Raw genomic sequence first — 20521 nt, 5'->3', positions numbered from 1 at the left:
AGCACCCAGGCAGGCGTGCTCCTTTCTTTAGACACCTCTGTATTACACATACCAGCAACCCAAAGGAAGTAACTGTAGGTCCTTTATGGACCCTGGTGTTCATTGGGTGAGTCATTTGGATCTGTAGTCTGATTTACATCCTGTAATTAGAATAAAAATAATGAAAATAAGAGTTCAATTACTGACTAAAACAGTTGCTTTTCAAGTCCATTTAAGAAATACTTGCATGATAATGCACAGCAGTCTTCCAAAAGCTAGACTATTTTTCCTCCTGCCACATCCTCCCAGCACTTCACAGCAGGATATTTGCTTCCATGCTGCAGCTTTAATCTGGTTTCTCCACAGACAATATTCTATTCAAAGTTTTCCCTTGAGATTTGGCAAAGCCGCTCACCTTACCATTATCCATTACTACTCTTCTGGTTCCCCCATCACTTGGAGTGAAGTACACTGGTCCAATGTAAAGAGGGGGTAAAAGCTCAGATGGTAATTGTATAGGCTTTCCTTCACACACGCTCTTATGTTGCATATCGTCAGATGAACCTTCAAGTGGATAGACTGATGAGAGGAAAAGACAGATGAGGGAAATATTAAGTCTAAACACACGTTTTAAAAAGGGGAAAAAAAGCATTAAAAGGTGGAGTATGTAAGATTTTCAATATTTTCAAAATAAATTAATAAAATAACTACAATCATAATTAGATCGTTTTTTGAACATGTAGGTTCAATAGTAGGACAATAATTTTGTAAATATAAATATGGTTAGTTTTAGTTAGACACAATTTCAGTTTTCAGAAATGTGAAAAGGAAGCAGTATAATCCAATGCATAGGTAAAGATATGAGCTTGCTATAATTATCAAAAATGAATGAAGAGCATTTCTTGTGAACCTCCTTGCAAATATATCAACAGCTACTTCAAACAGAGGTGTATAAAGTAGAAGTAGGAGTCCTGTCCGGCAGCTCTTTCCAAACCGTCACTAAACTAGGTGATTTTAATAAGTTCAGCACCACTGCCAGGTGGAAGAGCCTGTTAGTGAAAACACCTGTTCTAAATGCATCAGTAGATCTAAAAACATGGCAGGACTTCTACTTTGTACACATCTGAGTTTAAATAAATAAGTCGACAGGTGAAATAAACATTCTTATTTTCAACTAAATTAATCATATCTATGAATGTATTTTCAACATGCAGGCATCTAAAAAAAAGCAAATAATTACATATGGTAAATCTGTAAATGTTTGTTTTGATTACTTTTTACTGAATGAAATTCACATACAACCTCCATAACTGGAAAAACTGTGAAGTTTATTGTGATATAATTTCAACTTGATTCTGGGATTTGGTCATTTCTTTGAAAAGAACCCCAAAATGTTTTCTAGGAGTTACATTTTACCTGCAAAATGAAGAGAGGGAACACTACTCTTTCATCTTTTTATTTTACAAAAAATACCCACATTTTCATTATTTCTTGCAACTGTGAGTAAGTGTAATTTTTGCAATTTCATTTCATACATCATTTTGTGAACTTTGTTTTATATTTCTGTGTGAAACACAATAGACATATTACAATTTAAAACTGATTTATATTTAATTTGTGCAAAAGAACTCTTGCTAAAACACATTTTAAATGTTTCACTTACCAACACTAACACAGACGTAGAACAGCAACAATGTCATCTTCACCAGCAGCGACTGCAGGCGAAAAACAGCGGTGACAAAACTTCGTTTTAGATATAGATATATATAAAAACAATAGTTTATTGGGTCTTCATTACTCATTGTGCCTGAACAGCACTTTATGTCTGAAAATGATCCATGAAGCGGCTGTTCAGGGAAGATAAATCTTAGGAAACCAACGAAAATGCTATGAAAATGAAGCTAAAACTGGGTGGACGGTGTTTCCTCTCAGATCCTAGTGGTGCGTTTAGGATCGCTCGGAAATGACTAAATAAAAGAATTGGAATTTATCTGGCTTGTCGTAAAGAAAACAAAGATTATTGTAAAATGTTCTCCTTCATTTCAATCAATAATACTACCAACATTAGATCAGCGTATAACAAACTGCTTCCAGTAATAATTATTTCATTATAACCGTACATTTGCAGTCTAATATGTATGTAAGCTATGGATGCTACCAGCTGCTGGATCATAATCAGCGGAGCTGGTTGGAAAATATTTTTTACAAGCGAAGACACACCAAATGTAAATTTTCCATTTATTGCATCACCAGATGGCTATAAGTGGTCGGGGTTCATAGACATAAAAAAGTTACTGAGGTAAATAAACACAAACACACACACACACACACACACACACACACACACATATATATACATACACATATATATATATATATATATATATATATATATATATATATAGATATAGATATAGATATAGATATAGATATATATATATATATATATATATATATATATATATATATATATAGATATAGATATAGATAGATATAGATATAGATATTCAAGCGTATGATGGTATAAAACAGCATTTAGGAGTAAAGCTGATAACATAATCTCCTTTTTCTGTTATCTTCATCACCAAGAGACAGATAATGTAAACATAAACATGTACCTTAAGCATTTTAATATATGGCACCACTGTAAGGTAAATGTATGTTGATCCTCTTAACAATTATTTTAAATAATATACAGTGACATGAAAACATTACCAAATAAGAAGAATGATTTCAAATTAAAATGACAGAAAGGAAAAGAAAATAACATAAAAATTAATTCAAACCATGATTCTCATATCTGAGGTAACATGAAACATACCAAAAAAAAAAAAAAAACTTACAATCTATATGTTGCAAGCATACACTAAATTGTCATATCTAAATGAAAAAGAGATTTGTAGCACTGTCCAATGTATAATGAATAAAGAAATAAAATACTTTTATTTTTAATTATATGTCAACATAGTGCACACGTTGTCTTGTTTTTATTACAACCTGCATTGTGCTTTCACAAAATGATAGATTATAGAAAATCTAGTTTACTGGATGTGTAGAAGTCACAGGAAGATTTGTCTGAACTGAGAGGGGTAGCAGAGGGAAAGCCGAGGTCCTTCAGCTCAAACCTTGGCCCAATGTCTGAGGGGGGAAGAATGGAGTTGGATGATGGAGCTGGTACAGGTCCCTGGTTTGCTGCAGATGTGACCTGACAGTGGTCAAAAAACAGGGAAACAAGTATGTGAGTGGGAAATACGTGCCTAATACTTTACAAGGAATTACATGTTTGTGTGTACCTCAGGCTGAGACAGGTTCATGTTTACTGGTTGGTATGCCTGCAAAGTTCAGATAGAGAGAAAGACAGAGAATCAAAGGGTGTTGATTAATGCAAGAATAATGATGAATAAAATAAAATGAATAAAAAAGAAATTTCAAGGAACAGCTGTCATACATTTTCAAAGCAGTCCTATGGTTTCCTTATGAAAAGCTATTACTATAAACAGCTATAATTATCCATTCATCCATTTTCTGCTGTTTATTGTACCGTTATTATAAAATGGACTAAAGTGGATTTGCCTTGACATAATCTCAGTGAAATCGTTTGAATTATGTTTGTTAAGTGTCCTGGGATGACTTTAGTTTTACAACATCAATTCAGATCAAAGCTGAACTGAAATTTAGTAGAACTTTTATCATATGTGTTGGAAACACCTGTGGGGGATGATATGGATCCAGACTTGTACAGTCGTATTTTAGAGTGAAATCTGACTGAAAATGTAATCATATAGCCATAAAGTACAAGAAATAAAACAGTGACAGTATACGTGGATCTTTTGCTATAGCCACCCTATAATTCCTGACAAAAAATTTTATTTTATTTTATTTGCACATAATAAAAACAATTTATGCATATTTAAAAAAAAAAAACAGGATTCTTTTCTCCACTTCACATAAACACACACAAATATAAATAAAATTCATGTCCTGTCAAACTCTCCCTCCTTTCTTTCCTCCCTCCCTATTCTACTCCAACATTAACTCTTACCCCAAGTTCCTGTCTCCTAACTGGATGTAGGCATAAAGCTTTTAATGGAAATAAACATCTGGCTTGATGCTATGGTGAGGAAATGAGAACTTGGGGATCTGTTCAAATCAAGAGCCAGCCCACCTATGACCATCGAGGCCACCACCACAGAATCCACTATGATTCAGGACAGGTCAGGGTACATACTTTAGCCATAGTGCTGCAATGCAGGACCCCCAGCCACCTATACAAGGGTGATCATCACCATCATCATCAATCATCAATTTTGTTTTTCATTGCCAATTGAAGGTTATTTTTTAGTTAAAAGCTCTAATGGGAAAACTATCTCCATCTCTGCTAGTGAAGAATTTAAAAAAAAAATCCCTGGATCCAGGTAGTGATTCAGATTAGCCCCAAAATCTAAAAACTTCCTTATTCCATTTCTGAGGTTTCCTGAAAATTTCATCAACATCCATCTGTAATGTTATAGGTTATTTTGTTAACAAACAGACACACAGCCAAACCAATGCTGCTAAACACACAACCTATACCTTGACAGAGGTCATTAAAAGTGAAACTATAAAGGAAAGTCTTGAGATTAATTTTTAAAACATCAATGGTCTCTGTAGTCTGAGATTCCCCGTCAAGCTTTTCCACCATAGTGGTGGACAGATCTCCCAATAAGAGAGTACACTAGGGTAAAGCACTGGTGTAACCAACACAAGAAAAATGTGTTGTTTACCCATTTAATGGGACTACGGCACACAATATACTGAACGTTTGTCATTATCATTGTACCTAAAGTTATACTTTCATGCATTTTCTACAACTAACCAGAAATGCACAAATACAGAAGTAAAATGTAGCAGTCATTAACACTCAAAGAAAAGGAAAACTTTCATTACAATATTCAACAGGTTAATGAATAGCAAAAACAATTTCTTGTTTTAATTTTTCCAATGATATTCAAATGTGAACTTCACCTCCTGAAAAATCTGCACCATTTCTCAAAATTCTACAAGTCCTTAAAAGACAAGACACATTTTCCATTATTTTCATTAAGATTTATAACAAACATATTTTTTAAAGAAATAGTGGACTTTGGGAAATAAAATATGGTCAGACAGAGAAGTCGCTTTAGTTTCAGTTTGGAGTCTTCTCTTCTTATTTGCCTGAGATACAAAAAAAAACAAAAACAAAAAAAAAAACAAGGACTTTGTTTTGCAGCCATTTGTTGCAGTTGAGTCGTGGGGGAGTTTAAAGATTGAGTTTACATCATACAGTCATATTCCCCTGAAGCGCTGTTCATTTGCCTGACTCACCACAAATGTGGCTGCATCTCTTCACAATTGGCCCAAGATTGAAAGTGATACAAATATTACTTGATGCTGTATTTGAACCAAGTCAGGCTACAATTTCAAAACGTTTGGAGAAAAGCACCACAGCGATAATTTGGGCAAGATATACACTTATTTAAAACAATGTATGTCAAGAGGCTTATTACACCTACCAGTGGTTCCAAGGATGTAGTTGCAGGTTCTTTGGAGAGCACTGAATCCACTGCCTTATCAGGCAAAGCTGAAAGGTGTGTATTTGAAGGTCTTTGGTCTGAAGGTTGATTTACATCCTGTAATTATAGTGTGGATAAATAAAGGAAATTTTAATTTATGGTTAAGTAAAATACTTGGTTCTAATATCCATTTACATAAATACTTACATGATAATAAACTACAGGTTCTGCTGCAGTCTGAGTAGCAAACTTTCTTTTACAGAAACAGATACAAAAACAGCCAAGAATCACCAGACATGCAATCCCAATAGAGACAGCGATATATGTAGGCTGGTGATTAGGTTCTGTAGGATAAAACATAGATATTAGAGGAATCCAACGCATAAGACAAGGCCAAATTGCCCTGTGGATCTCTGAAATAGAAGGTGCCTCTGTCACTGCTGTCCAAAGAATCAATTTGAAGACCATTTTTACTGGTGTAAATTCTCCCAAAGAACCAGTTATCTTCCAATACCAGATTGCCTGCTTCCATCACTATTTCAGGTTCTTTATCCTCAGGCTTAAAAGTTAAAGTCCATGGGCCGCCCGTCCGAGGATATTTGATGAAGAGGAACTTCTTCTCTCCATGATAGTAGTCAAAGCGCTCTGTGTGACAAATTATATTCAAATAAAAACACAATCTGCTGCACAGCAGTGTAAAATCTCTAATGCAGCTTTTATAAAAACCTTCCAGCATTACCTTCTACTGTGAGATGTAGCCTTGACTCTAAAATGTAATCTTTTCTCCTGAAGTTGTAGTACCCATTGTCTGCCTGTGTGAGGTGAGAGAGTGTAAGGACATTTTCCCTCACTTGCCCTCTTTTTCCATCAGTAGGCTGAGGATCTGTACGATTCCACAGGATATTTGGCGGGTCCAGACTGTGAACAGGAGTAAACTCCTGGAATTCAGCACTTTCTGGAACATCATATTCCAGTGTATCACCATAAAATTTGCTAACCTCCTTGGCACAAGCTAAAAATAAAACATACAATGAAATGAATACATGAACCACGGTTCTTGAAAAGTAGACAGGTTTTTATAAATGCACAAAAGTTTAAATAAGACCTTTTTATTTCCCTTCAGTCTTTATTTAAAGACACACTACAGAACTTTTGCCATTTTCCCTGTCATGTGCAACCTATCAACGGCTAATTCAGCATCCATTTTGCATCCTACCTGACCTGATAGCTCTCTCTCAGCAATAGACAATCTTACGATGACTCTTGCTTTGTCCCTTTCTCTCTCTTAATCTTCCCTAGTCTCTTTGCTGAATCAGTAACGTTACATGATCAAAGCAGCCAGTTCCTTATTATACCATGAATCCAAACGTCATGTTATGTCCCGGATGTAAAAGTTGTATAGTGCAGTTTCTCAGCATCTGGATGCTGCTGGGTAGCAGCAGCTCTAGAAATGCACATGATAGGTGTCACTGTGTCATTAAACAAGTCCAGGACGCAGTAAAAAGTTACATAATGTGTCTTTAAAGGGATACCATGTAACTTGTGGCCCTTAACTTCCCACAGGTCACAGGATGCTACTGCAAGATTAAAATGAAACAGTTTTTTGCTAAATGTTTAGGGCATCACATTAGCTTTGGTTTTTAGTTTCTGCTAAACAGCAAAATAAAGACACAACTGTATACTACAACATTCTGCAGCGTGTCAGACATATTGCCATTCTTTATAGAGTAAATGTTGGCTGAAAGATGTGAAAAAGTACATTTTTCACAAAAAGTATTTTGTTACATTTACACAAAAGGCAAGGCACAAACTTACCAGCCTAAAAATAATGAGGCAAACAAAGAGTGGGTTTTACATTCAACTGTCTTTTTCAGAAAACTCCAACGAGCAAATTTTTTGCCAAAGTGGATTAGTGTTTTTCCTTTTAAGCGATCCCTTTCCAGCTTTCTCTTTCTGGCATCCTGAGACACGGTTTTCACCTTCTCACTTCATTCAGCCATAACAAATTTTATTTCTAAAAGGAGGAAAAAAAATAACACAATGCAGAGTTTTCTGTGTTTATATAAGGGGAGGCATAAAGTACAGCTCTCCAGGTCACATGATCCCATGAGAAATAGATCTGCTCCTGCAAAGTTGCAATGTTGGATTTCTGATGATGGCTGCCCCTTCCGAGTACCGACATACGTCAAGCACTAAAATCATCTAATATTACTCATATTAGACAAATGTTTGGGTCAAAAGTTACACAATATCCCTTTAACAAACACAAGCACAGTGAGCTGATTTTTAGTGTCTTTCCAGACCAACTTCATTATATTTAGAAGGAAGCATAGACCGTTACAGAATCACATGCCACAACCACACTGAACAAAAACTGTATCTGTCAAAGACAAAGAAAGGCAAAAAAAAAAGTTTTTAGAATATTAAATAGTATTGTTCTGGACGATACTGCAATCTGTAGATTGATTGATGGCAAGTGAGGGTGTCAGTCTTTGGCATATGAGAGGAAGAAAAACAGAATATCATTAAATATTCTATTCAATCAAGATATATTTGATAGAGTATAAATATGAAGCTTGTTCTGATGTTCTCACCCAAGACTTCCAATGTGAGAACATCTTCAAGACTTGTATCCAGTGTAGCTGCAAAAGTTCCACCATCTTTCTCATTTAAATCTGATAAATAAACTGTGGTGTTAATAGTGATACGTGGGTCCAATGCCTGCATGGGGGGGGGGGGGGGGGATCATTCATGAAAGGCAAACTTAATTCAGTCATTTTTACAAATAGTCTTTTATTTTACTTGCAAACATTCTAAAATTTAATTTACAGCATGGAAATTTAACATTCCCTCTAAAAGGTTTCCTGAATGAGGGCCCATGAGTTATTATGATGCTAATGTGCTATAAAATGTGTGCAGTCACTTAACACTTTTCACACCAGGCCCCTAATAACCTTGGTGCATTCTTTCATGCAGCACTTTATTATTTCCTCCCATGGGATTATTAAAATATTTTTCATTTAATTTTGTAAGTTATATGCATGACTACACCCATTTCAAATTTACAGCAAATCATATTGTGAGATTTGTGATATTTCATTTTTTTTCTCTCTTAGTCATGTAACTGTCTGTGGGTGGTGAGGTAAAAAAATATGGCATGTTGCAGAAGCGGATAACTTTTTGGGGGGAAACAAAAATCCAGAAACATTAGAAGCAGTAATGATGTTCAGAAGTGACAAAAGGATTAGGTGGAAAGGTGAAGTTATTTTTGACCATTGGTTCAATATAGTACTTGTCCTACTTTTGATTCATTTTCTGAAATATTCCAAGCACTGAACTACTTAAGTTGAAGTATTCACAGCACCAGAAACTGCCTACCTTCCCCTCATCCAGCATTAGTTTCATCAGTCCCCCATAACTCGGAGTGAAGTACAGTGGTCCAGAGTAATGAAGGGGGGATATTTTAACTGGTAAACTTACAGTACTGCCATAGCACACTGACTTATGCTCCACACCAATACAAGAATCTAAAAAGAGAAAAAAACAGCTGCAATAATCAATCCATAGACATATAAATACAATACAATGCAAGTTAAAAAATAACTCCAATAATGTATTAGATCATATTCAATATATATAATATATATAAGTATGCTAAAATAATATTTGTGTGTTTTACTTTTCTTCAGAATAAATCTAAAGTTCATATTTTTTAGTTTTTTTTTTCCTTTTTTTTTTCTTCTTCTTCTTCAAAAAGACACCTTCGGTCCATGTGTATGCTGCATTGGAAATCAAAGATTGGGACTATGTGCTTCTTGTACTTATCTGTTTGTTAGCAACTTCAAGCAAAAGCTACTGGGTGGATTTTTATTTATTTATTTTTCTAATTATATTATAGTTCTTGGTCTAACTTAAAATCCATTAAACTTTGAGAATAATATGGAAAGAGTTGTGGACATAGGAATTTTCAGAAGAATTCTTTATCGTATTATTGCCTCGTTCAGGATGTTTGATTGGATCGAAGTCAAGATTCAATGCAATATGTTGGTTTCCTTTACTAGACTGTTTATTACGAATTGGCTCGTATTAATGTGTCTGTAAAGTACCCTGAGATTACACTGTTTTAAAGTGGTACTATGCAAATAAATTAATTGAATTTAATTGAAGAATTTGGGTGGAAATGAGTTGGTTGGCGGAGGTCTGCACTCTGGGTGCTTTTCTAGTTTTGTCATTCTGTCAAGACGGTCTGCGTCCATATTATAATCTTTACGGCAATAGCGAGAGCAGCTGAGAAAGTCAGCGCTAGAGCAGTGTGCACCGATTTTCAGGTTTGGTTATTAAAAGACAAAAAGAAGAGACACCTAACTACTACCAAGTACACTTTTTGTACGTTGAGCAGACACGACCTGGAAACTTTTTTAACTCTTGATTATTACATATAAAATTGGATTCCTTTTGTACCCCCTAGCGGATGAAGGGTGAACTGCGTTTTTTTTTTTTTGTTTTTTTTTTTTTTTGCGATTCTGCAAAGGAGGTTGATAACACCGTAAAATATGTTACAGGCGCAACTGAAATGCAAGGGCGGCTGGCTTGACTGAATAAGAATGAAACTCCAGAGCGCAGTTTTCTGCAGTGAAATACATGCTATTTGTGAAAGAAGGTTAAACCCCTATGTGTCGGTGCGTGCAAGTAAGTTTTACTCACCGAAAAAGACACACACAACTGACAGAAACACAAGGAACATGACCTGAAAACAGAAAGGTAAGAACGGCCGATCATTCAAGTAACAATATATCAGTTATTTTATTCATTTAAGACTTCCGTCTTTAACAACTGAATAATACCGAAGAGTACAAGTATTAATATGATACTCACTGTAACTTATAAGAGTGCTTCCGTGAGAAATGTGGACGAGACTTAAGTTATGGGTGGAGCAGGGGCTTGTTTCCCATTTCAGTCCTCAAACAGCCCTCAAAATAAGCAGAGAACAGGCTGTTCGAAGCGACCGTGTCGGTAGGGCCGGATTAAAAGTGCACAGGCCCCTGGGCCCAGAGTGTTCCAGGGGAGCCCTTCCCCACCACAACATTTTGAAAATTGTAAATGATACACTGTGAAACAACATTTCTAACATTTATCAGCCAATGGTACCAATAGCAATACACTAGACACTGTGGTGTAACTGTCTGGCTTTTATGTACATTTTGTTTCATGTCCGCACTGCTGGTGTTTGCCCCACATGGGCCCCAAGTGAGTGTGGGCCCCTGGGCCTTTGCCCACCATGTCCATTGGATGTGACGTTGCGTGTTGGGAGAGAGAGAGAGAGAGAGAGCTCCAAGGAAACATATCAGAGAGCAGCTTAATCATTGCTCCTTACATATATATATATATATATATATATATATATATATATATATATATATATATATATATATATATATATTGCATTTAGTTAATATTTACCAGGACAGAATGAAAAAAATGCAGGTCATACTAATTTTGACATCTTCAAAACAGCAATGACTGAAGCCTGATGCACGTTCCCTAATAGTCTCTCAACATCAGCTGTGTGTAGTTAGGCCATTAGCCTCTGGTTGGTCTGGCTGGTCTCTAGGTACATTTATAAACCATCACATTTCCATTTATCATCACTGCTGACTTTCAACATGATAACTTCAGGAGTTCTTATGAGGTCTGTGGGAGACATTGTTTAAGACTGCTATTTCAGATAATGATGAGAGGTTGTTTGGTTATTTTGCTTAATTGCTATCCACCTTCCTCCTCTGTGCAGTGGCTTCAGAGTCTCCATCTTTACCTTGTTGATTGTGGCAACATGTGGTGATCCCAATAAAGGTAGTCTGTTATCTATGCTTAACTGTATGTTCAGTTGACTGAAGTTGTGCTAAACCTGTGTTCTCTTGTATGCAGGGTCTCAATTCACAGGCCAGAGCAGCAGCAGTGCAAATGTTAACTACGCCCCTTATCGGGGAGGAGGCCCTAACCTGGCATCTGTACCCTACAGTGCTGTTGGAGATGCTTATGGTTCCCAATTTGTGCAAGGTCCCAGTATGTATCAGCCAGTTGTGGTGGTTCCAGAATATAGCAGCCCTGGACAACCTGCTGGTGTGTCCCCAGTGGCTGAAGCAGGTGATCTAGCAGCTGGTGTGGCTCAAGCAGGTGTGCCAGCTGCTGGTGGGTTCCCATCGGCTCAAGCAGGTTTACCAGCTGGTGGTGTGAGTCAAGCAAGCACCTTTATCCCTGGCCTGCAAGGGGCTGCTGCATATGTCGCCAGCCCTCAGTTGTATGTTCCTGTGGCAGAATATGATGCTGGATCACAGGATCAACAACCAGGTAATGTAATGCATGGTTCACTGGCTGAATACAGGGACTCCACAGCTATTGGCTTAAAAGCCTTGTACATAAACCTCTGCTTCTCAACATGGCTTTCTCCCTAGAAACCCAGTGGGCTGTTCCTCCCACAGACTTCTCTGAGGCTGGATCAGCTGACATCCAGGACATCAGTGACATTCTCCTTCCAGCTCCTCCTGCACCACAGGGACCCCTTCTCCAGTCTGGGGAGACTTCCAGTGTCACCAAGGAAGCTGAACTGGGAAACTACCAGCAGCAAACTGAGGAATTTGGCTACCCAGCTGACCTTGCAGGACCTGGCCAGGGGTTTGGACAGGGCCTGGCAACTGTCCTCGTATCAGGCGTTCAACAAGGTGGCTTCCGCCCCATGTCTGCTGGCCAGTTTGACAGGATGCTCCTGTATGGCCTGTACCCTCCTGGATCCTACAGCACCTTCAGCCAAAACCACGAGTCTGGCAAAGACTACTCTCAGGCCATCCACTACTTGAAGGAGCATGTTACCAGCAGCCATGGTTCTGGCCAGCAGAAGAAGTTCTTCCCAAGTGCCCAGTAGAGCTGTGCAGAAAGTGGGGGAACTGTCAATCTGGGTCCCAGTTCCTACTTTTTAGGGCCTGACTGGAGGAGGAAACATCTTTGTAAAGCATCAAGTTGAGAACTGCATGTCATTTGCAAGCTGCTTGTCTGTCAAAAGAATAAATGCTTTTTCATGACCTGTGGCTGAACTTGTCTGTATAGTCTATATAGGCCAGGCCTGTGATGGGTTAGGTGTGCTCGTAATGTTGGCATAATGCATGACACTATGCTTAAATGACAATATAAGAACATGCTTTACTGATGCGGTGTTTAGGCTTCTGACTAGGTGTGTGTGTGTGTGCGCCTTTTCTATACTGACTCTCCAGATTTCAATATGTAAAGCACAACACAATGTTGAGGGCAAATTTTACAGATGGCACTTCTAATAGCCTAGAGGAAACTATTGAATCCAAACCCTGTGAACAAGGTGACAAAAGGAAAAACCTCTTGCAAAACTTGGTTGAGGAAGGTGATGCCGACTAAAATGGAAATGAGCAACCTCTAGCGATTGTCAACCTGGACCTTGCCATGTTTTAAGATGGGACTTTTTGCTGAATACTGAGACATTGTACTGGGTTAACTGTCATAGGTTTTCTCCCATTACTGAGGTTTCCAACTTGACATGAATATTAGGTTTTACACTTTGGTTAATCACTTGTACTTGCTTCAGATAAAAGCATCTGCTAAATGACTAGAATGTTAATGGAGATGAATACTTAGCGATTCTAAATTAAACTGGCTTCACAAAATGCCCACAGACCTACTCAGTCTTGTTCTGACATGACATTGATGGTGAAGAACCATTAATCCTTATAACGGTGTTCTTTTCAATAAACATTTGAATTGATTAGACTACACAATGGCTGACAAATTTATCAGATGGTGTTGCCAAATTTAGGAACAGTTCCAATATTTCCTACAAAACCGTTCGTTAGTACTACAAAGAACATCTGTCTGAGCTTTACTCTGACACAAGTTGATCACTTGGCTGACAGAGCAACAACTTTAATGGATACAACAGTAGATCATTTTGCTTCTCTATAAAATTTCAGCAGAAGCAGGCTCCTTAGTTTAATTCACAGCTTCAAGCTTTAAAATTACATGACCTTTTCAGAAAAACAGGAGTTCTTGAGAGACTTCTGTGACTGTTTCCATCATCTCTGCGGCTGGTACCTCCTCCTCTGATTCTGCTACCTCCACCTCCGTGGCTGTTTTCTCCACATATGTGGCTGCGGTCTCCACCAGTGCAGCTGTTGCTTCTACCTCTGCTGATAATGCTTCTCATGAGCCTTTTGAGCGGCCCCATTTGTGTGTATCAACTACAGAGGTTGCAGTTGAGCTCAGGAAACTCAGACCAGGAAAGGCTGTAGGTCCAGATGGGTTATGTCCAAGGGTCCTGAAAGACTGTGCAGGGCTGCTAGCGTTTTCTCTCCAAAAGCTATTCAATGTGAGCCTTAAGATGGAAAAGTTCAGATTCTGTGGAAAACATTGTGTCTCTTACCAGTTGTCGGTGGAGCTGAATGACAACAGACTGGGAGCCTTAACATCTCACATAACAAAGACCTTTGAGCAGCTTGTTGCTCGTTGCATGAGAATTCAGGTTACTGAGGATCTTTACCCTCTCCTGTTTACCCACCAAGAACACTTAGGATTTGAAGATGCAGCTCTTTACATGCTACACCAGGCATATGCCTACCTGGAAGTGCCTGGTTCTTATGTCAAGATCATGTTCTTCGACTTCTCCAATGCTTTCAACACCATCAGGACTCCCATACTGAAAGATATATTTTTAGATATAGGGGATGGCCCCTCCCTGACATCCTGGATTATGGACTATCTAACATTAAGATCACAATATGTCAGGATGGGGAGAAGTGTTTCTGGAACTCTGGAGTGCAGCACTAGGGCTCAACAGGGAACTGTTTTAGCTCCCTTTCTTTTCACACTCTTCAGACTTCAGATCCAACTCGGAGTCATGCTACATACAAAAGTATTCAGATGATACAGCTGTTGTGGCATGTGTGAGAGGTGGACAGAAAGGGGAGTGCAGGGACTTGGTAGAGACCCTCACAGACTGGACAAACAAGAACTGTCTTCTCCTGAACACTTCCAAGACCAAGGAGCTCTGGTGTACTTCAGGAGATCTACATCACACAGAAAGCCAGTCTGCATTGATGGAGAGGAAATAGAGAATAAGAAGACCTACAGGTACCTGGGGATGGTTCTGGACCAGAGGTTGGATTGGTCAACCAATACAGATGCAGCATAAAGTAAGGGACAGAGTCACCTTTTCCTTCTGGTCCTTTGATATCAGCTGTGACCTGCTGCAGATGTTCTGTCTGTCTTTCCGTCTAGATAGATAGATTAGATAAGATAAGATAAGATAAGATAAGATAAGATAAGATAAGAGATAGATAGATAGATAGATAGATAGATAGATAGATAGATGTACAAAGCTAAGGATGACCAAGATCAAAGTAAAAAATGGGCTAGTCTATTGCTTTACAAATCATCAAGGAAACAATTGCTAAGGCCTGATCCACTTTTCCTGATAGTCACTCAACACCAGCTGTGTATTATGAGGCCATTAATCTCTGATTGGTCAGGGCTGGTCTCTGGCTACATTTATAAACCTTCAACTTTTCTACTGTCATCACTGCTGACTTGAACCATGAAGATTGTAGGGCTTTATCTGAGGTATGTGGTATTAAATAGTAGTGTATTTTGGCCCTAATTTCCCAAATGATTATCAAGTGCTTAATTTAGTTCCTTCCCCCTCTGTGCAGTGGCTTCAGAGTCTCCATCTTTACCTTGTTGACTGTGGCAACATGTGGTGATCCCAATAAAGGTAGTCTGTTATCTATGCTTAACTGTATGTTCAGTTGACTGAAGTTGTGCTAAACCTGTGTTCTCTTGTATGCAGGGTCTCAATTCACAGGCCAGCGACGCCGTAGTGGCGCAAATGTTCACTACACCCCTTATCGAGGAGGAGGCCCTAACCTGGCATCTGTACCCTACAGTGCTGTTGGAGATGCTTATGGTTCCCAATTTGTGCAAGGTCCCAGTATGTATCAGCCAGTTGTGGTGGTTCCAGAATATAGCAGCCCTGGACAACCTGCAGGCGTGTCCCCAGTGGCTGAAGCAGGTGCTCTTGCAGCTGGTGTGGCTCAAGCAGGTGTGCCAGCTGCTGGTGGGTTCCCAGTGGCTCAAGCAGGTTTACCAGCTGGTGTGAGTCAAGCAAGCACCTTTATCCCTGGCCTGCAAGGGGCTGCTGCATATGTCGCCAGCCCTCAGTTGTATGTTCCTGTGGCAGAATATGATGCTGGATCACAGGATCAACAACCAGGTAATGTAATGCATGGTTCACTGGCTGAATACAGGGACTCCACAGCTATTGGATTAAAAGCCTTGTACATAAACCTCTGCTTCTCAACATGGCTTTCTCCCTAGAAACCCAGTGGGCTGTTCCTCCCACAGACTTCTCTGAGGCTGGATCAGCTGACATCCAGGACATCAGTGACATTCTCCCTCCAGCTCCTCCTGCACCACAGGGACCCCTTCTCCAGTCTGGGGAGACTTCCAGTGTCACCAAGGAAGCTGAACTGGGAAACTACCAGCAGCAAACCGAGGAATTTGGCTACCCAGCTGACCTTGCAGGACCTGGCCGGGGGTTCGGACAGGGCCTGGCAACTGTCCTCGTATCAGGCGTTCAACAAGGTGGCTTCCGCCCCATGTCTGCTGGCCAGTTTGACAGGATGCTCCTGTATGGCCTGTACCCTCCTGGATCCTACAGCACCTTCAGCCAAAACCACGAGTCTGGCAAAGACTACTCTCAGGCCATCCACTACTTGAAGGAGCATGTTACCAGCAGCCATGGTTCTGGCCAGCAGAAGAAGTTCTTCCCAAGTGCCCAGTAGAGCTGTGCAGAAAGGGGGAGCTGTCAATCTGGGTCCCAGTAATGTTCTCTATAGGGCCTGACTGGGGAGGAAACTTTTATTTGCTCTTGGTAAAGGGCAAATCCATTTTGACAAAAGCACATCTTTCAAGCAGGTTGTATCAACAGCACTTATTCAGTTGACGAATAAATGAAATTTCTTATGGCTCAAGGGAATTATTTACAGGTATAAATGGGCAAGGTTCCACTGAAGTAATATGTACTGGGACAGCTTCTAACATTCTTTTTCTGCAAAATTACAGGGAAAAATACATGTTGGGCTGATAGCAGGTGGGGTCCATTCAGCTGTGAACTTGTTTCATGGAACTTGTAATGTTCCATGAACATTGACATGTGCCTGAAACACTGCATTTAGAATCTGCAAGTGTCTTTTCAGGTTTACTCTTATATAAACCAGATACTTGTTGAAATGATGTGAACTTGATGCATCCATCAGTAAAGCACTAAATTTTAAAAGCTGGTATCTTTTGTGCAGAATATTCTTTCATTACCAGGAGTCAGTGTGAATGCAAGGTTGTCCAGGCATTTGTAATAAAATACACTGGTTTTTGCACTGCAAACTGGCATTATCCCATCTGTGTGTCCAGTGCTGCATATAGAAATGAAAAATTTCCAGACCACGTCAAAATAGTGAATTTTTATTTTTTTTTCTGCGAGCACCTAAGGACACCAAAAGACATTAAAATAGTGTGTAGCTAGATGGCATAACTGAAGCATGGTTTGAGTCATGATCTGCAGCGTCTAGCACCGATCTGGATTAGAGATTTCAAGGGTTGGGGAGCAGAGCAGCCGAATGCTCTGCTACCCCTGGGTAAGGGACAAACTGGAGTGAAGAGGAGCAAAGTGAGTGGACAGTGATGTGCAGATGATCAGATATGTATGGTGAGACCAGATTGCAAAGTGCTTTGTAGTCATTTTGAAGAGGACTTAGAATTGCCAAGTTTGAGGAAGGTGGATGAAAACCAAGAATGCATTTCTTTTAGACGGTAAGGGAGGTTGGCGGGAATGAAGAGGACTGTTTAGAGGTAGAGCATGGTGTCATCTGCCTATCAATGAAAAAGATTTTTGTCTGTGAAAAATGTAACCAAGTAGATAATAGGACAGAATCCTGATAAGTCAAGGATTAAAATGGATTGTAAATCAATCTGAAGCTTTAAAAAGGTTGCTGGAAATTTTTAGTGCACAAAGGGGATTGAAACTGCTCTTGAATGCTGTTAGCATTCATGAGCGGTAAATATACCCCTATATTGTAGGGGTATACGTATATCAAATCAAACTTTATTTGTATAGCACTTCTCATACATAAGCATATCAATGTGTTTAACATTAAAAAATTTAAAGCAGTTAAAACACACAACCCAACCCTGCCCCTGACCATTGATGCCAAAATAAAAACTAATAAAGATTCTGTCATCTGTATCTGGCTTGACACTATATCTATAAAGCTTCCCTTGGCAAAGCAAATTTGCTCAAAAGAACACAGCATCCAGAACATCATTCTGCTTGCTTAATTGCTGGACAAGACACACACAAAAAGCAATGAGATGGTGAAAAAGTTGAAAGACAAGACTTTTCAAGGATTTTGGAAATGAGGGGCTTGGATTTGAGGACAAGTTCAGCGATGGCTTGGACAGAGGGGAGGATAAAACTAGGGAATGTCATAATGGGAAGATGAGTAGGGGGCAGTCAAGTCCATTCCAGAGACTGCAGCTCCCTATCAGGTCAGGAAAATGTCAAACACTTTAACAAAGGAGGACATGAGCGATTTACAGAAGTCAGGTGGGGAAAAGAGTCAGGTGGTTTTGTAATATTGTTGAGAAGAGAGAAAAGAGTTTCCAAGTTGTGTTAATTGCAATGTATTAAATACGAGTAATACGTGAATTTCGCTGAGGAATGACTGTCCTTGTATAGGATTACAGGATGATTGCACATTTTCTTTGTGTATAGTGAGTCCGCTTATGTTGTAAAGTTGCTTCAGGAGTGAGTGCAGAGCAGGTGAAAGACATTATTTCTGGTTTTCAGTAGAGCATTAGTATTTAGAAGAGTACGGAGATTGTAGTTATATTTGGGAGACCAGGTCATTAGATTGGGATTTATAAGAGGGAGATTGTTGATGTTGGAAGAAAAAGTATCAATGTTATTGTCCTTAAATTGCAGAATGATGTGGTTGAGTTGGAGGAGGAGGATTTTGGACAGAAGGAGGTTGACATTGAAAGTAATGAGCATTTGGTCAGTGTGAGGGAGTGTATGAGATATATAGTCAATAGGAGTTATATCAGAGCGGTTATTATCCACATGTACAATAAAATCAGCTAAGAAAATTGCATTTGGAGACAAAGAGGAAAAAAGGGTAAAGAGGTGAGAGGAGTCATTTTAAAAGTTCTTGTTTTATTTTGGGGGGCAGTAAATGGCAGCAACAATTGTAGGAGAGGCCCCAGGCAGGAGTGTGAAAGAGTACTCAAAGTAGAAAAACATGGAGCAGCAGGGACAGGTACAACTTTCCAACTCTCAAAGTGTAACATCGCGAGACCTCTGCCCCATCCACATGTGTGGGGTCGGGTTATGGAAAACAACCCTGGTGGAGCTGACACTGAGAGAGGCTAAATCTTTTGACTGATGCCAAATTTCAGTCAGGCACAAGAGGTCTAGCTCTCCGTCCACAAGGGCATCTCGGATCAGATGTCCTTTGCTGCTGACAGTGGATGTCAAGAAGACTGAAGCTGACAGTGGCGGAGTCACTCACGGCTGCAAAGTTAGCCGACCTAAAGCAGGTTGACCAGGACAGCGTGATTCACTCCTCGGCCAGCGGCACATGGGGGACCAGGCTGACTTTTGGTTCACATTTGCATGATCTTTCTCCCGTGCAGTTAGAATCACAAAATATTTACAGAAAGTTTAGTTTATCTGATGTATAAACATCATTAGACGATGTGTCTGAACTGAGGGGGCCAGAGGAAAAGTCAAGTATTTTCAACTCAAATCTCGGCTCAGCATCTGAGAGGAGAAAGTTGGAGCCAGACGAAGGAGCTGGTACCGCTCCCTGATGTGGTGGCGTGACCTGAAAACATGAGTCAATAAAATTTTTTTTAAAAAAGTGTGAATAAAAGATCTAAAATGACAAGTCAATTTTAGAATATCTTTTGATATTATAGTTTAGAGAGAAATAGTTTTTTTTTTCTGGTACATCAATTTTTCATTTCAATTTCTATTCAATTATCTAAGCTCTAAAACTGTACAATGACAACTTAGGCAGAAAGTTGAATTTATTGTTCTGTGTCATGCTGCCATATTTCACATTATTTTGTTTAGCATGCAGTATGAACTCAGAAGTTTGAAAGAATAACTGCACGACTTCTTGTTATTCTTCCTCAGATGCAGTAAAAAAAAAAAAAAAAACCTTATGCTGCAGCTAATTAAAGTTAATCATGGGGGAAGTTTCCACAGTGATGTTTATCTACTAATGTAATAATATGATCTGCCTGATTCCTCTTTACAGCTGTTTATTTGTTAACCCCACCACCAATGTACCAGTTAATGTAACTGCAGTGTCACACTTATTCCATGTTGAAAGATATGTACACATGACTTGGTTTGACTATGTCAGATGCCAGTTAAAATGTTGGGGGGAAAAGAACATTTTGATAGGGCTTATGGCACTTACCAGTGGTGCAAAAGAGGTACTTGCAGGTGCCTTTGAGGCTGCTGAATACACTGCTTGATAATGAAAAGTTGAAGGATTTTGTGTATTTGATGGTCTTGGGTCTGAAGGTTGATTTACATCCTGTAATTGCAAGACAAATAAAGTGAAATAAAAAGTCAAACAAAGAAAAAACACTTGGAACTAATGCCCAATTAGAGCATACTTACATTAGAATATGTAGCAGGTGCTGCTGAAGTCTTGACAAGTAAGCGTTCACAACACCTTCTAACACAACAGAATCCGCAAAAGCCAATGAGCAACAAACTGGCAACCGCAACAGCAACATGAATATACACAGAGTGATTAGGTACTGCATGAAAACAGAAATATAAGAAGAATGGTGTTATATCAGTTTAAATCAGTACATTTTTTCACATAAGGAGAAATGTGTCAAGGCTTACCAGGGTTAATGCTAAG

At 39.1% G+C, this 20521-nt stretch overlaps 2 protein-coding genes across 2 annotated transcripts in view; both read right to left on the bottom strand.

Moving 5' to 3' along the window:
• Nucleotides 1-2532: 2532 nt before the first annotated feature.
• On the bottom strand, nt 2533-10470 carry LOC306763040 (uncharacterized protein). Its single transcript, XM_079249708.1, has 10 exons — nt 10386-10470; nt 10215-10257; nt 8889-9037; nt 8105-8231; nt 6250-6522; nt 5985-6155; nt 5718-5854; nt 5511-5627; nt 3273-3311; nt 2533-3184 (listed from the first exon to the last, which is right to left on the bottom strand). The coding sequence occupies exons 2-10, from the start codon at nt 10252-10254 to the stop codon at nt 3005-3007; spliced, it is 1233 nt and encodes a 410-aa protein (XP_079105834.1). The 5' UTR covers nt 10255-10257; nt 10386-10470; the 3' UTR covers nt 2533-3004.
• Nucleotides 10471-18966: 8496 nt separating this feature from the next.
• The window catches only part of LOC306763254 (uncharacterized protein), a 5777-nt gene continuing 4222 nt past the window's right edge, over nt 18967-20521 (bottom strand). Inside the window, exons 6-9 of the mRNA XM_079250031.1 lie at nt 20506-20521; nt 20272-20329; nt 20066-20185; nt 18967-19462 (exon numbers count right to left, since the gene is read on the bottom strand). The exon at nt 20506-20521 is cut by the window's right edge and continues 272 nt beyond it. Coding sequence (XP_079106157.1) covers nt 20179-20185; nt 20272-20329; nt 20506-20521 — 81 coding nt within the window. The 3' untranslated portion in view covers nt 18967-19462; nt 20066-20178. The remainder of the gene's footprint in view (nt 19463-20065; nt 20186-20271; nt 20330-20505) is intronic.

Source organism: Telmatherina bonti, assembly GCF_933228915.1.
Source record: "Telmatherina bonti genome assembly, chromosome: 12".
NCBI classification, from domain to species: Eukaryota; Metazoa; Chordata; class Actinopteri; order Atheriniformes; family Telmatherinidae; genus Telmatherina; species Telmatherina bonti.
This window is presented reverse-complemented; position numbering and strand designations above follow the sequence as displayed.

Excerpts from the sequence above, each read along its gene's own strand:
- LOC306763040 (XM_079249708.1), bottom strand. The coding sequence starts at position 10,254 with ATGTTCCTTGTGTTTCTGTCAGTTGTGTGTGTCTTTTTCG. Across the intron at positions 9,038-10,214 it reads AGTTGTGTGTGTCTTTTTCG|ATTCTTGTATTGGTGTGGAG; the intron begins GTGAGTAAAACT and ends TTCTCTTTTTAG. Across the intron at positions 3,185-3,272 it reads TGAACCTGTCTCAGCCTGAG|GTCACATCTGCAGCAAACCA; the intron begins GTACACACAAAC and ends GACCACTGTCAG.